General features: G+C 48.9%; 1 protein-coding gene across 1 annotated transcript; it reads right to left on the reverse strand.

Annotated features, from left to right (window-relative positions):
* Positions 1-2,874: 2,874 nt before the first annotated feature.
* Positions 2,875-13,238, reverse strand: LOC137154864 (zinc finger protein with KRAB and SCAN domains 1-like). The gene is made up of 4 exons (XM_067550709.1): positions 11,992-13,238; positions 9,022-9,148; positions 6,007-6,120; positions 2,875-4,836 (listed from the first exon to the last, which is right to left on the reverse strand). The coding sequence occupies exons 1-4, from the start codon at positions 13,225-13,227 to the stop codon at positions 3,497-3,499; spliced, it is 2,817 nt and encodes a 938-aa protein (XP_067406810.1). The 5' UTR covers positions 13,228-13,238; the 3' UTR covers positions 2,875-3,496.
* Between the last annotated feature and the right edge of the window lie 3,730 nt (positions 13,239-16,968).

Below are 16,968 nucleotides of genomic sequence, written 5' to 3' on the forward strand. Positions count from 1 at the left end.
CAGGCACTGGAAGACCCATGCCGGAAACCGGCCAGAACCTGGTGATAGGGACCGAGCGGCAGGACAGGCCCCTAGTTTCAGGGTGTCGGGGCTGATGGGATGAGGCTGTGGGGAATGGGGTGTTAGAAGGTAGAAAGGCCCAGTCCCCATGTGCCTTCAGGTACGGCAGCAGCCCAGGAATCCTCTCTCCTCTTGAGCATCCAGTCCCCAGCAGGCCTTAGCTTCTTCCTGGCTCATCTTATCCCCCACCCTCCCCACCAGTGGTCACTGACTCCTGCCCACAGCTGCTGCATCTGGCATCTGACCAGAGAGATGGAGCCGGGTTGACTGGTGAACTGGAGAGTTACCATGGGGGAGAGGGGAGGAAGACGGTGTGGGATTGGCTGGGAGCTGGGAAGTTACCATGGCGGGGAGGGGGCAGTGGGAGGGTAGCATCGGATTGGCTGGAAGGTAGGAAGTTACCATGGGGGTTGGCATCGGATTGGCTGCTATTCTCTGCACTAGCTTGAGTTTCAAAATCTAATGTTTTTATCATTTGTAGTGGTTTATTTTTATAAAATAATCCCTTTCCCAGCCGTGTCTTTTGTGTCCAGGCCTGCCCAGCTGTAGCAGGGAGAGGTGGGTGTTTTCTATCTGAGCTTGCCTGGATCTCACTGCCACTCAGGCTCAACCCAGACGTCCAGGACAGGGTTTAAAAAGGGGATCATCCCGGCCAAAACGGGACATATGGTCACCCTAGCTACAGCCCAAGGAAGAGCCTACGTTTGCTCAACTGTCTTAGCATTTGTCACACTCCACTAGAAGCTGCAAGTCTTCAAAATCCATGAGTCAGGCCCTCCAAAATCATACTAGTTGCTCAAAATGAAATTGTAAAAATACATTGGGTTCTGTTTATTCGTCCCTGGGTTCGGAGCCACCCAGGGTTGTGTTTTTCCACCTCTTCTCCCCAACCAGCGGGGGTGGAACTTGCCTTGTTCTTAAATGGAAGCCAAGATTCCTCCCAGAGATGGAGCTTTAAGCAAACACTAAAAATCACAAAAGTTGTGATTAAAATCACCAGGGTTGGCAACACTGCTGAAACCTTTAGCACGTGAAGCTGGGTAGAGTTATATCTGGGTAGAGTCTTCATGGCTTTGTTTGGGAATTCCATCCCCCAGGGAATTATGGTATTTCAACATTTGCTTTTATCTTGAGCAAAATATTTTTTTGATATTTGAATTTGTTTAAAGTGAAAGGACACTATCATTTGAAATATTGAGGAAGTTCTCTGGCTTGTTGGGCAGGAAGCTAAACTAGCTAGACCACAGTGGTCACCTCTGGCCCTAGAACCTATGAAAAACAACACTTTACAAACTAAAAAAAAGTTGAAATTGACATTTTCATCATGGAAATTGTCTGAGATTAAACCACACTTTTTGGGGGGGGGGAGGGGAGGGGAAATTTCCAACAAAAATCTTTTTGATCGGCTCAAATTGATGGCATGTTAGAGCTTTGGCAAAATGTTCAAAGCACCTAAGGGATTTAGGAGTCTAGCACGATGGTTACACTAAAAACTAGTCGACATGTTGGTGCAAAGTCCCCAAAGTTTATGCATTGCTCAGGCACTTGCAGACCTGCCTTTTTATGTTGGCGCTGCATGTACTCACCAAAAATGCTTTTGTCAATGCAAAGTGTAGTGCACCATGAGTGGGTAACCCAGTGTGCCATGTACCGCTGTCTGGTGTGTTGTCTCTTGGGAAGTTTTTGCAATGTGTTGTGGCACAGAAATGACTCCCCTAGAGATCAAGTTCTCAGCACGTAACTTTCCCCATCCCTTAATGCCATCCATATCCAGTAATTTTTGTCTGTTTAAAAACAAAATCCCACATATCCACCTGACACTTTTTGGTGTCTGCCATCTCTGACAGAAGCATGGAGCCTGCACTATTCTCATGAACGGAGCAAACACGGGATGCATGGTTCTCCTGTATTTGCAGACTCGCAGGAAGTACTGCAATGGTGAGTGACATGACAATTTCTTGGAGGACGGTATGGCCCTCAGCAAAGCAAAAAAGCAATTCAAGGTTTTGGTGGCATTATCGGAGTAGCTGAAGATGGCAGAGCACTGCTTCCGGGCCCAAGAAATGAAATGACCTAAGGGATCACATTGTTATGCAGGTTTGGGATGATGAGCAATGGCTGTAAATCTTTTCCAAAAGGCCACCTTCCTGATCACTATCCAAAAGTACTTACACGGGGTACAAATATTCGATCATGGGCTTTTCAATAGACAGCCAAAGGTCTAACACAATCTAGTGGCTGGAAGATGAAGCTAGACAAATAAGTGCACATTTTTAACAATGAGCGTAATTAACCTTTGGAACAACTTCCCCCAGGCTGTGGTTGATTCTCCCTCACTGGCCATTTTAAAACCAAGATTGGATGTTTTTTCTCAAAGAGCTGCTCTAGTGCAGTCACAGCTGTTGGGTTTGAAGCAGCATTTAATGAATGGATGTTCTAGGGACTGTGTTACATAGGAGGTCAGACTACACCCCATTACGATGTTCTGGCCTAAAAAATCTATAAAAGGGGCAGTGTCTATTTAAAAATTAAGCTTACAGTATTTTAAAAGCTTCTTCCGGTGGGTTGTGGCCACCACCAACTGCCTTCCACAGATGTAAGATTGCACAACTCATATACCCAGTGGGGCTGTCACTTCTAGTCCATTTTGCCATTGGGGTCACCTAGGGGGCAGCACGTGGGTTGTAATTGAAGCTGGAGGATTCATTCACTGTGCTTTTAAAACTGCTCCCATTGGTTTTATCTGCCCCTCCCCCCAAAGCTCCACGCTTTCGAAGAACCATGGAATCAGCCCCCCAAATATCATAAAATCAGTTTAAAAATAATGAGATTTAATTAAATAACATAAATAAAGATGGAGCGATTCGCCCTCTGGCATCGGAGCCAGTAGGGCTTGAGTCTCTTTGATTTTCTTCCCAGTCACTAGGGCTAAACGCAGATTTTCTTTTTTTTTATATAAAAGCAGAGCTGGGACTTTAAGAGAAACTCCACAGATCACGAGCGTTGGTCACACTGGGACCTTTCCCTGCCTCATTTTAATTCCACGCAGAAGGAGATTTCTAGGGCTCCTTTTACCCACTCTCAGATCAGGTCCCAGTTTGAGTTTAAAATTCTCCCAGCTCTCCCTTTCTATTGCCTGCTTAGATTCCAGCCCCTGCATAGAGAGGTGTCTGTGTTTGCATTTTAAGTGCCAGCCACTTGCCCTGCCAGCTCTGGTCCCAGGGGAGGGGATTCTCTCTGCAGTACCAGAAGTGCCTTCATCCTGTCCTTCCTCTCTGAGCTCTAAGTGCATCCGTATGTCTGTCCAGCTTCTCCATTGTTGCATAAGCGTGAGTCTATAATATCGCCATTACTTCTCTCCTGCACATTGATGGGGTTACATGCCCAGTCTGTGAAAACCCAGCTCAATGCATGTGCAAAGGAGCCATTCCTGACCCTACCGTGTACTGACAGGGCTCCCAACTGTCTGTCCCCCACGCAAGCCATCCCTGCCCCTATCACGCAATGCCATGAGGGGGATCCCCGGGGGTCTAAGCTCCCACGTGCCTGGTGCCTGTTTGGGGGCAACTCTCCCCTTTTCTGCAACTGATGAGTGTTTTGTTGCTGCTTTGCCTTTCCCCACAGGCAGTGCATCTTTCAGGGCTGCTCCCTCCTCCCCCAGAGCTGCCCTGTTTTGGGGGACGGTTCTCTCCACTACTGTGCCCGGTGCTTTTCTGGGGGCAGCGCTGTTCTTGGGCAGCCCGGGGCTGGGGCCCTTGTGGGTGCGCCGATGTTTGATCAGGTGTGAGGCCTGGCTGAAGCACTTGCCGCACTGGGGGCAGGCATAGGGGCGCTCGCCCGTGTGGACGCGCCGGTGCTGCACCAGGGTGGAGCGGTCGCTGAAGCGCTTGGCACAGACGGCGCACTCGTAGGGGCGCTCGCCGGTGTGGGTGCGCTGGTGGATGATGAGGTTGGAGCTGTGGTGGAAGCTCTTGCCGCACTCGAAGCATGTGTAGGGCTTCTGGCCCAGGTGGATCTTGCTGTGGGTCAGGAGGTTGGAGCTCTGTGAGAAGGCGCGGCCACACTCCCCACACTGGTAGGGCCGCTCACCGGTGTGCGTGCGCTGGTGCACGATCAGGTTGGACTGCAGCCGGAAGCTCTTCTCGCACACTGGGCAGCGGAAGGGCTTCTCTCCGGTGTGGATGCGCATGTGCCGCTGCAGGTCCGAGCTCTGCCTGAAGCTCTGGCCGCACTCAGGGCACTGGTTGGACTTCTCAGATGGGGGTGGGAGGCTCTTGCTGGTGGCAGAATCTCTTTCAGCTGCCTCCTTGCTGCAGTGCTTAGCCAGTGATGGAAGCTGGGTAAGGGGCGGCTGTTCTCTGTGCACAGAATGGGTGGACAGCTGTTCCCTGCTCAGCAAAGGGGGCGGTCGTTCTCTATGCACAGAAGGGGGGAGCGGTTGTTCCCTGCTCAGCAGAGGAGGCGGCTGTTGCCTGTCCACAGGAAGGAGCGACTGTTCCCTGCTCAGCAGAGGGGGCGGCTGTTCCCTGCACACAGGAGAGATGTGGAGCTGCTGTTTCCCACACCGAGAGGGGGCTGCTTGAGAGGGTTTCTTTCTCTCCCAGCCCGGGCTCTGTGGCGCTCTCCTCTTGGGCCGTCTTGGTGAAGCCCTTGGCGTTAGAGCCGCTTCGACAGGCTCCTTCGCCTCCCCGTGGTGCATCACAGTCACTTCCTCAGCATCCTGCACCCTCCCGGTGTCTGCTGGGACCAAGAGAGAAGCGGTGCGGTAGCCGGGCCCTGAGGGGGGGAAGCCAGCACAGGGATTTAAACTAAGTCTGGTTGGAGAATGGAATGCAAATTTCACAAAAGTATTGGAGCTTTTGGAAAAAAGTTTGTCCTGAATTGGGTCAAAAAGCCAAAAATTTGAAATTTCCCCCCAAACTTAAACCCTGCAATATTTCATTGGGGACACACAGAGCTGCGGGAACGTTTCTGTGTGAGAAATGAAATGTGCTCCCCCGGGATTCCCAGCTGCCTGCCTAGGCAGGTGCCAGGGGATCGGGAGAGCCTGGAAGCCCTGGCTCTGGGGAAGCCACCAGGCTATCTGCTGAGGGCCAAGACAGCTTCGGAGCCGGGATTCCCAGTGCTTCCAGGCCCCTGACGCCACTGTAGTTTAGAAACCCCAGGCCTGGGGGCAGCCCTCCAGGCGAGCTGCTGAAGGACTGGGGAAGGGCATGCTGGTGAGACACCAGGCAGGTTTCCGTCAGTCCCCTGCCTGGTTTCTGCCCAAATTCTGTCAACACTGAGAAATTTCCATGGAACGTTTTGACTTCAGCCAATCGTCATTTTCTGATGGAATAAAGGTCCCTGGGAAAATCTCCAGCCAGCTCCAAAGTAACCCCATTATCCAAACTGGGGCAAACTCCCACCTGGAGGCTCCTACTTCGGCTTACCCTTAACCTGTTTCCACTTGCATGGAACTGAACCAAAACAAGCTTGGTTAAAACTAGAACAAAGACGTTCTCTCGGCCCAGTGCAGCTGTTTAACTGAAACTGTTTATATTAAAGTGTCTCTCCGGTATTGTCAGGCCCCCATCACCATAGTATGCAAGTGCCTCACAATCCTTAGTGTATTTATACATGTGCATCCTCGGGTGGCAGGGTCGGGCTGTTATCCCACGTACAGGTGGGAACAGATGCAGAGAGGGAATAAGTGACATGCCCAAGGTCACAAAGGGTGTCTGTGGCAGAGCCCAAATTGTTCAGAATGTGGCTTGGGGAATCATGGTTCTGCCTCCCCCATGGCTCAATGGGCTCAGCTGTGGGGCAAGGCTGTGGCTGCACCTGGCTGTAGCTGAGCACTGCCTCTCTCGTGACTCAGCAAATGCAGCCAGAGGGCACTGCCCTGGGACCTCATGGCTGGGACCCCAGAATTTTGCTTCCTAAGCTGGCTGATTCATCCCTCACCTGTCTGGATATCTCTCTGGGTCTCCTGCTCCTCCAGGGCTGGGGGATCTGGGACGCACGGCTCCTCCCCTCGCTCCAGCTGAGAGATCAAGCCAGGTTTGTGAACCGGAAAACCTGCCCATGGGGAAGAGAAGAGAAGCCATCAGGGCGTGGTCAGGGAGCCCCAGGGCTTGGTAAAAAGGCCCCTCTATGCTGGGGAGGTGGCAATGGGGAATTAGGACGGAAAGTGGGAGGAGGGGCAGGCACAGTCTAACGGTGACAACTCTGAATGCACAGAGACAGACGAGAGTGTGTCCAACAGGGCAGGAGCCCCAGCTCAGGCAGGCAGGGCGTACAGGCATAGAGTGTGTGCACACGTGCGCAGATAAGGAGCCCCCAGGACAGAGTCAAAGGTTGGAAGGCCAGCAGGGCCCATTCTAACCAGACACTTTGGTCCACGTTCACTGAGCCGGTTGGGAAAAACGCTCCAAAGAAAAGTTTCCTTTGGAAAATGCCGTTTCAACCAATGAGATTTTTCACAAAAATCAAATAATTTTCAAAATGGAAACATTTTGGAATGTGTAATTTAGGGAGATTTCAAAACAAAATTTATTTTATTCTCATTTTTATAATCTTTTTAGATTATTTCATGACAAGTCACTGGTAGCAGTGCATCATAGGACACAGCTCAAAGTCTCTCCTCTATGTGCTGTGGTTTTTCATTCATTTATTATTTGTATTACTGTACTGCCCTAGGAGCCTCTGCATGGAGCCAGAATCCTATTGTGCCCGGGGCTGTACAAACACAGAACAAACAGACAGTCTGTCCCAAAAAGCTCACAATTGTGTACATGACAGGAGCCAGCAGATCTGTACAGACAGACAGTGGAGTACAGGGAAACAATGAGACAATGTTATCTAAATAGATAAGACATAGAGGGGGGAAAGGGTAGAACAGAATAAACAAGGTGATGGCGGCAAATGTCATGATCGTTCCATGATTTATGTCATGGTAGTTCCACTGGTGTCAAACTATTTCACTACAGCATAATCAGGAAACACTTTGAGTTAGAAAATAAGATAAAATGTTTCTATCGGTACTAAGCAGCCACTGACCTTAATTTTTTTTTAAATAAAAATATTTTGACTATTATATTGTGTAATAATATTATTACGTGACTTGACATGAGAAGATATGTTGTGTTGTAACCTTCAGACCTGAAGAAGAGCTATGTGTAAGCTCAAAAGCTTGTCTCTTTCACCAACGGAAGTTGTTCCAATAAAAACTATACCTCACCCATCTTGTCTCTTATGAGAAGACATGTCACAGTGTGTGCCGCATGTCATGAAAAAATTTAAAAATAATGCAAATCATACGACAAGAAAAATGAAATAAATATCTAAAAATGCTTTTTAGAATTTCTATTTCATGGGAAATTTCAAGAATATTTAGTTTTTTTCTGATGCAGAATGAAAACAAATTTTGAATGGTCAAAATGTCCAGCGAAACGGAAATTCTGAGTTTTGATCAGACCTGCTCCTGCATAACCCAAGCCAGAGAGTCTCACCCAGCGATTCCTGCATCCAGCCCATCACAGAGCTACTCAGGAAATTATTTTTCTTTCCCCACCATGAAAAGTTTTTAGAAAGGGGGGAGATTTATTTTTAAAAACTTTTCCAGGTTTTTGTTGAAAACCACACATTTTTGGGGGGGTTTTCAGCAACTGAAACCCAAAAACATTTGATGGAAAGTTTTTGTGAAAATTTCCATTTCATCAAAAAAGATCCTATTTCCATAGAAAATAATTTTGATGGTAAGGTTTGTAGCAGTTCTAGCTAGGAGCAATGTGCTGTAAGTGCGTGTGTTGTGTTTCTGAATCTCCTTCAAAACGAAGGGTCCAGGGGTAAATCTGGGACTCCCATTGCTGCATCCTACCAGGAACCCAAGGGACCAGGGAATAGTCTGTAGCTAGAGCAGGGTGAAAATTTTCCATCAGAACAATTTAACTTTTGGTGGAAACCATGGCGGCTGCAAGGATGGTCGGTTCCCTGGGAGGCCAGTTGGCTGGGGAGCGTGTCAAATCAGCCAGAAATGTTTATAAAATTCTCTGTCAGTTCTTTCAAAACAGAATTTTCCAAACATTTTGGTTCCATGGGGAATTTCTAATTTTTGACTTTTGTTAAGATTTTGGAAATGTGGAATTTCTCACGGGTTAATATTCTGGTTGTTCATTGCGCCATGGGGAGCCTGCCTGTCTTGGGGGTTTCAGAGACTTCACTGTGAGAATTGCTCAGTAATTAACCATCCAGATTCTTTGTGACAGAAAATTGGAGGTCTGATTGAACAAAAGTTTTAGCAGAAAGTGTGTGCTTTAGTCAGTTTTTAAAATTTTTTCATTGGAACACTCAAGTCCCCAACATTTAAAATCTTCAGGCAAAACCCAGTTTTTGGCTATTTATTTTTATTTATTTTTTTAATTTTTGTGGGGGTCAGTTTTTGGATAAAAAAAATGTTAGGGTTACATCGAAAAGTTTAAATTTCCCACTGAAAAATTAACAAAAAATAAAACAAAAATTAGTTGCCACTGAAATTTTCTATTGGAAAAAAAAATTCTCCATTTTCTGTCCAGCTCCACTCATAGCAAGCCAGAGGTGGTCAACATTTTTTGTTCAGCAACATCGATGGATGAAAAACAAACTTTATTTGCAAGTGAAAAATTTCCATTTTTTCAACAAAGGAAGTTATTAGTTTTTGTTTTTTCTCTCCAGCTTTTCCTTTTTTCCCCAGTAGCAAAATAGTAAATGGGGGAAGGAGGAGAGAGAGGAAAAGATGGGAAAGAGAGAGGAGGGAGAAAAAAAAAGCAAAGATTTATCTTTTCAGTTTGGGTTTTGTTGAATAACTTGGAATATTTTTGCAAAAAAAAATTTTTTTTTTTTTTAAATTTATTCAGTTTCTTTACAAAATAAAATTCAGTGGAAAAGTTCTGCCTAGAGCTTCCAAATTGGGCAGGAAGCATGGATAATAACCCAGCTCACCCAGCGAGTTGACGCTCCGGTAATTCTCATACATGACGTTCCTGTATAGCTGCTGCTTCTCCTCATCTAACAACAACCACTCTGACTCAGACAGAGTCACAGCCACGTCCTCAAACTGCACTGGCACCTGCAACCACAAACACGTTCTCTTCAGTACAGACCACTCCAAGGACTATCCCCTGCTCATCAATGCCTGTGCCAGGGAACAATCTCACCCCCACCCCCCAAACCTCTGCCAGTTCTCCCCCCACCCCGCTCAGTGCCAGCTGTTCCAGGGCCAATCCCTGAAATCAGGGGATCAGGCAAGAAGTAGATTAGGGTCAGGTGCTGAGGAAACAGGACCCACAGAATTAGGGTGTGCATGGTGGGGGTTAAAATCCTGACAATGGTATTGGTCCATTACTAGATGGAAATGGTAGATTTATCAATAATAATATAGAAAAGACAGAAGTGTTCAATGGATATTTCTGTTTTATACTTGGAAAAAAATCCCAGATGATATAGTCTCATCATATGGTGAAGATAACACTCTTTCCATTCCACTAGTATCTCTGGAGGATGTTAAATAGAAGCTACTAAAGTAAGACATTTGTAAATCAGCAGGTCCACATAATTTGCAACCAAGAGTTTTAAAAGAGCTCGCTGAGGCGCTTGCTGGACTGTTAGTGTTGAGAGTCAATAAGTCCTGGAGCACTGGGGAACTTCCAGAAGACTGGAAGACAGCTAATGTGCCAATTTATAGAACAGGTAAACAGAATGACCTGGGTAATTATAGGCATGTCAGCCTGACATCAATCCTGGGCAAGATAATAAAGGGGCTGATACATGACTCAATTAATAAATAATTAAAGCAGGGTAATGTAATTAATGCCAATCAACACGGGTTTATGGAAAGTAGGTCCTGTCAAACTAACTTTTTCTTTTTATATGCGATTACAGGTTTGGCTGACAAAAGTAATAATGCTGACATATATACTTAGAGTTCTGTAAGGTATTTGACTTGGTACCGTGCGACATTTCGATTAAAGAACTAGAACAATATAAAATTAAGATGGCAACCATTAAATGGATTAAAAACTGGCTAACTGTAACTGTAAATGGGGAATCATCATCGAGTGGGCATGTTTTCAGTGGGGCCCATAGGGATTGGTTCCTGGTCCTATGTTATTTAACATTTTTATCAATGACCTGGAAGAAAACAAAACAAATCATCTCTAATAAAGTTTGCAGATGACACAAAAATTGGGTGCGTGGTAAATAATGAAGACAGGTCACTGATACAGAGTGATATAGATCACTTGGTAAACTGGGTTCAAGCAAACAATATGCCTTTTAATACAGCTAAATGTAAATATATGCCATTAGGAACAAAGAATGGTAGGCCATACTTATAGGATGGGGGGCTCAATCCCCAGAAGCAGTGACTCTGAAAAAGATTTTGGCATCATGGTAGGTAATCAGCTGAGCATGAGCTCCTAGTGCGCTGCTGTGGCCAAAAGAGCTAATGCGATCCTGGGATGCATAAACAGGGGAATCTCGAGTAAGAGTAGAGAGGTTACTGTACCTCTGTATTTGGCCCTGTTGTGACCATTGCTGCAATACCCTGTCTAGTTCCGGTGCCCACACTTCAAGAAGGATGTTGATAAATTGGAGAGGAGTCGGAGAAGAGCCACGAGAATGATTAAAGCAGTAGAAAACCTGCCTGATAGTGATAGACTCAAGGAGCTCAATCTATTTAGCTTAACAAAGGGAAGGTTAAGGAGACACTTGATCACAGTCTAGAAGTACCATCATAGGGAAGAAATATTTAATAACAGACTCTTTGGTCTAGCAGAGAAAGGTAGAACATGATCCAACAGTTGGAAGTTGAAGCTAGCCAAATTCAGACTGGAAATACAGTGTAGATTTCGAACGATAAGGGCAATTAACCACTGGAACAATTTACCAGTAGCAATGGTGGATTCTCCACTACGGACAATTTTTAAATCAGGATTGGATCTTTTTTTAAAAGCTCTGCTCTAGGAATTATTTGGGGGCAGGTCTGTGGCCTGGGCTATACAGGAGGTCAGACAAGATGATCACAGCGGTCCCTTCTGGCCTTGGGATTTAAGAATCTTATTTTGGGAAGATGGAGTTTGCATCAAACAATTGCCATGCTGCTTTCTGTGTCCTGCACAGTAACACTGATGCGGAAGTGGCTTGTATGTTAGCTTAAGTCCCTCCAATTTGGAGAGCACATTCTCTGGAAGACAGCCGCCCTTACGTAGTCAATCTAAAGAGCAGGCTGGCTTGTTTCCATGAGGCCCACAATTTTGAATGGTCCAATCACTATAGGATGGCAGCCCTTACAGAGCAAATCCCAAACTTTCATAGAAAGTCAACACCCGGTGGTTAAACTCAACCCCGTCACAATACGGCAGGAGAGAGCGCTGAGATGTCACTGTTATAAGGAAGGCTTTAAATGAGAGCGGACCCTCTCCCGCTCTCCCCAGGGGTATATTTTCTGACCTCTCAGGGCCCCTTCACACAGCTGGTTTGAGATGCCGTGTGTGGGGAATTCACTCCCTCAGAACCCCCCGATTAGCAGCAGCCGAGATCTCTCCTGCTGGCCCCTCTAAGTTGGGGCCGTATGAGTCCACAAGCACTCAGCTGCCCATGAGTTGCCACTAACTTGGAGTACAGCTTTAGTTACCCAGCTGGGAGATGTGCGGGGCCCGGTTTCCAGGGGGGACGGTGCATCCACAACACCAGCTAAAGATAACACAGCTGCAGCTGCTCAGCGCCGGCACCATCAGGCCACGGGTGTCTCATGTTGAGCACCCAAATTCTGAAGCACCGAAACTCCATGGAGATTCTTAAACAAGACTTAGGGACAGATACAGTAAACCCGGCTTCCCTGTGGCTTCCACAGTCTCTCTCCCCTTCCCACCCTGGTCCCTCACTGAGATAACCACAGTTAAACTCTCTCACCTGTAGTCCCGGCCATCTGATCTCTGGCTGCCCCAGCTGGAACCCCTCAACCAGGGCCACCGCCTGGGCGCAGGTCTCGGGGCCACGTTCCCAGACCCAGCTTTGCATTTCCTCCGGCAGGAGGGTCAGGAACTGCTCCAGGATCAGCAGCTCCAGGATCTGCTCCTTGGTGCGGCTCTGTGGCTCCAGCCAGCGATGGCAGAGATCCCGGAGGCGGCCGTAAACCTCCCGGGGCCCCTCGGCCTCCTGGTAGCAGAATTCTCTGAAGCGTCGGCGCTGTGTTTCCGGGTTGATGCCGTAGCGGCGCAGGATGGTCGCCTTCACCTTCCCATAGTCACTTGTCTCGGTGATGTCTAGGCTGCCGTAGGCCAGCTGGGCTTTCCCAGTGAGGTGCGGCTCCAGACGGGTTGTCCACTCCCCTCTTGGCCACTGGCGGGCATCAGCCACGCGCTCAAAGGAAGCCAGATAGGCCTCAATATCGTCCTCTGGCGCCAGCTGTGGCAGCTTCTGGGTTCCCCAGGCAGGTGCTGGGGCTGGCTTAACCTCAGAAGGCGTCCGTGTGGCAGACGGCTGCTCCTCTCGGCACAGGGGCGTATCCTCCTTCGGCTCTACTCCAGCCTGCTCCAGGCCCCTCGGGGACTCACTGCCCTCTCGGGATGCTGGGTTTCCACATCCACTGACACGAGTCGGGGCTGGCACAACTGCAGGAGGGGGCGGCAGTTCTGGCAGCGGCTCCTGGTCTCGCTCCCCTCGCAGCGGTGATAGCGCCTGCTGCCTCTTGCTCCGGTCCTGCACCAGACCCGGTGGTGGCTCACTGCCCCCCGGGGACGCTGCCCCTCCATGCCTGAGGGCGCAGGCCGGAGCCGGCACCACCTCCGGGAGGATGCGCAGGGCCTGCAGCACCTTCTGCCACACGTCCTCCCAGTGCTGCAGCATCTCCTTCTGCGACTTGTACCGGGCTTGCTGCGGAGCCACCCACCTCAGCAGCTCCCCGATGGTGCCGGACTGCACGACAATAGGCAGCTCGCCCGACCGCTCCAGCCCCGTCTCCGGCTTGGTGCCAGCTGGGGCCTGCTGCTCCATCAGCTCCGCGGGACAGGCTGACCGCTCCACCTGGATCTGGAACTGCAGGTCCAAGGTCCCCTCTGGCCCCTGCCCTGCAGCCATTGCTGCTCCCAGCGGTGTCCCCCTGCAGGGGACTAGCTCAGACCTCAGGGCCAGGCCTTCCTGTCTCATTCACGCCCCTGGCAGGATGCATCCGGCCTCTGGCTTCACACCACGTGAGCTGGTGGAGGATCAGTCCTAGAATCATAGACGATTAGGGATGGAAGGGACCTCTGGAGGTCATCTAGTCCAACCCTCTGCTCGAAGCAGGGCCAATCCCAACTCAACCATCACTCTCGAGGGCCCAGAGGCACAAACTGTCCAGTGAAACCAGAGCGGCCTCTTGGAGCTGGTGATGATGCTGTCTGGAAAGAGGGGCTTCTCCCGGACTCCTGCAGGGGCAAGGGAAACACAGACACTGAGGGAGCAATTCCATGGCACCAAGGGATTTGAGTGTTTAACTCAGCCTCCTGTTCAAAACTATATCGGTCGAGTTGTCTCGTGAATTGTATCTTGTGTTCGCTAACAAGCCTCTTCTCCTAGTGTGGACACACCCTTCCCTGCCACAAAAGCCGTGTGTTCTTACAGTGAGCGAGTGGCCACCTCTCCCTGTTAGGGAATCGTCCTAGAGGGAGGCAATGCGGGGCACGATCCTGGGCCTGGGAAAGCTGAGTCCAGTTCCCTGCTCTGTCAGACTCTCCGGGTGACCCTGGGACAGTCACTCAGACCTTGTCTACACTAGGGGGGGTTTGTGGTGTGGCTACACCAGCAGAGCTGTACCAGCAATACCCTGTTGTGAGGATGCAGTTATGTTGGTATAAAAGTGCTTACACTGGTATAGCTTATGGCGGTGTGGGGTCTGGTATACGCTCTATCAGTGTAACTGCGTCTACATTAGGGCATTTACTGGTATAGCCATGTCCGTAACAAAATCACACCCACCCCCTTGAGCTATGCAAGTAAAGCTTTTAAGGGTAGGCGAGGACTTAGTCTCTCTGTGCCTCAGTTTACCCACCTGTACCATGGGGATAGTAGCACTATCCTGCCTTACAGAGGTGTGTGAGGATAAATGCATGAAGGACTGGGGAGATGCTCCCATGTTATGGTAACAGAGTGCATATTTCCTCCTCACCTGCCTGTGAATAATCGAGTGAATGTTCCCAGTGCCAACTGGATTTGTATGGCCTATACCAAATATGCAGAGCTTCCAGAGAAAAACTCATAACAGAAAGACCCCTGCTCAACTCCCGCTGCCCCCGCCTCCAGATCTCTGCCCCCACCCAGCTCAGACAGGCACCTCTCTAACTTCCCCATACACCCCCCCCCCATTCCCTCAACTCTCTGCCCCACCCAGCACAGAGAGCCCCGTGTTGGGTGACATGGGGCTCTGTTTGGGTTGTCAGAGTTTGGCTATAATGGGAAATTGGCTGGCAAAACGATGCCCAAGAGTTGTCGCGCTAAGTGGGAATGAGGACGCCCCCTGTTTGTGCAGGATCTGGGGGAGGAACATGATATGAACCCGCAGGCGAGGAGAATGGGATCTCAGTGTCCCCCTACTCACATCTCCCCATTGCACTCACAGAGACACGTCCCCTCATGAGCCTTTGCCTCCTCACATATGAGCATACCTTCCACCATATCTCCTCCACTCCATGCATGCACGCACACGATCACCCCTCACATAAACACACTTCTCACGTCCATCTTGTTTTAGTATCAACCCCATGTGTTCTTGGCCTTCACCTCTCTCACACATCCCCCTCATGTACTCCTGCCCCTCACAGACCCGCCCTCCACTAAAAATGTTTCTCATAGTCATGATTTCTTCCCATCTCTTCCTCTCTCTCTCTCTACACACACACACACACACTCTGCCCATCTTCCAGTTGCACACACATGTGCGCTCCCTGCCTGTCACACACGCACTGTCACACTGTTGTCATCATTGGGGCCGAGTAATTATTGTGAGCCTAACTTTGAAAAAAACAAATAAAAATTTACCAACATGTTACAATAACCTTTAACTACATATGATGATGGGAAAAGGTACAAAAGGGAGACAGAAAGACTGAATTAATCTAAACCAAAAGGTATAATTCAAAACTGTGTTACAGTCATGCCTGGTAAATAGGAAAAGTGTGGGACCGGAAATCAATTAACTGAAACTGATGTGCCAGATCTTAGGCCTATTGGTGGACAAAATAATGAGGGGATGGACTATTCCACCGATCACGCCCCTTTTGTGGTTCTGAAAAAAAGAGATTTGGGGAGGAAAATTGGCAAAGGGGGATGCAGGCAGACAAAGACAGAAGAGCAGGAAGGAACAAGCTTTAACATCGTGACTGCCCTACCACACTGTCTCCTGGGACCCCAAGATCCCCTGGGACTCTGTTGGGCCTTTGTCATCCTGATCCTATGAGATTTTTCTGACCAGACTCAGGCAAAAAAGGGACCGAGATGACATCACCGCTCCCACTGGCTCTGGCAGCATCCCAAATACCACCTGGGATGTGAATCTTTGTCCCCCATTCCCATGTGATCTTTTCCTTCTCCATTTTATTTCTCCTCTTTCCTATCCCTCCTCTTTTGCCTTCTGTTTAATAAGAGTCTGGCTTAGCCAGCCAAGGCTGCATATTTTGCAATGTAACTGTAAACCTCTGACCAAAAGGGAAGCTAAACGTAATGCCCTAAACAGACCAATGCTGGTACAAGTTTGCCAGGAGTTGAAGTGACTAATAAGATCAAGTGATAGGCCCATGTTTTTCCAACAGTGAGATTGCAAGAAAAAGTCAACCACAACAAAGACAGACATTGCATGTTCTATCTTTGCTCTCCCCTCATGTGTGTTTGTCTTGCTTTGTCTTTTAAATAACAAAAATCAAACTTCAGTAACAATCAACAGTTCCAGCCCATTCCAACTAACTTTTTCTCTTTTCCCCAAAATGACAATTATTCCCACCTTTAATACCGGCTAAAAAACTGCCAAAATGAGGGGTGCAGTGGGATGGTTCCTTTTAAAAACTCTCTCCGGCTTAAAAAAAAAAAGAAAAAGAAAAAAATGTTAAAATAAAAGCCTTATTTGGTACTTTACATTTCAAACCTTTAACTGTTTTTCCTTCCTTTTCGTTATGTCATTTAATAAAGGGTTAATAGAAAGTGTAATGGTGCGTTTGCCATGGCACTGTGTACTGGTGTTACCAAACCCTGAGCCTTGTTTCAAAATGTTTAATGTTGGACACCTTTGATTCTTTAAGTCCACATATTCCAGTAATGTAATGCAACAACACACATACACTCTCTGCTATCACACACACACACACTCACACCCCCTCTCTGCCTGTCACACACACACACACACACACACACACCTCCTCTCTGCCTCTCTCTCTCACTCACACGCACGCACGCTCGCTCTCTCCCAGAGATACACACGCCCTGTCTCTCTCCTGTGTGGACGCTGTCTCCCATCCCTGCCACTGCCCCTCTCCCAGACACGCTCAGAAGTGGGGCCAGCCCATTTGGGGGCCCTTCGCAGGAATATTTTGGGCCCCCCCATTCGCCCCTCACCCACCCCATAAAACACCCATTGCTTTATTTCCACGAACCAAACCCAGCTGCCCACCAGCGCACCCCGCTACTCCCGTTAAAACGAGATGAACCGCCTTGTTACAGCCCCCAGATCCGGGGCCGGGGCTGCTTGAGGCCCTAGGGAATGGCCTGGGCTGCTGACGCCTAATGCCAGCCGCGCCCTCCCCGGGACACTCTCTCGCCCTCCTGCGCCCGCCGGTGCGGTGCGAACCCGTCCCGTCCCGTCCCTCCGCTGCCGCCGCCCAACCCGCCCGGGAAGGGCTCCCTCATCGCCCCGGGGCAGGG

Source organism: Emydura macquarii, unplaced genomic scaffold (genome assembly GCF_026122565.2).
Source record: "Emydura macquarii macquarii isolate MOO-44397 ecotype Brisbane River unplaced genomic scaffold, CSIRO-AGI_Emac_v2 contig_1305, whole genome shotgun sequence".
Taxonomy (NCBI): domain Eukaryota; kingdom Metazoa; phylum Chordata; order Testudines; family Chelidae; genus Emydura; species Emydura macquarii.

Excerpts from the sequence above, each read along its gene's own strand:
- LOC137154864 (XM_067550709.1), bottom strand. The coding sequence starts at position 13,227 with ATGAGACAGGAAGGCCTGGCCCTGAGGTCTGAGCTAGTCCCCTGCAGG. Across the intron at positions 6,121-9,021 it reads CCGGAGCGTCAACTCGCTGG|GTTTTCCGGTTCACAAACCT; the intron begins GTGAGCTGGGTT and ends CCCCATGGGCAG. Across the intron at positions 4,837-6,006 it reads CCAGAGAGATATCCAGACAG|GGCCCGGCTACCGCACCGCT; the intron begins GTGAGGGATGAA and ends TCCCCCCCTCAG.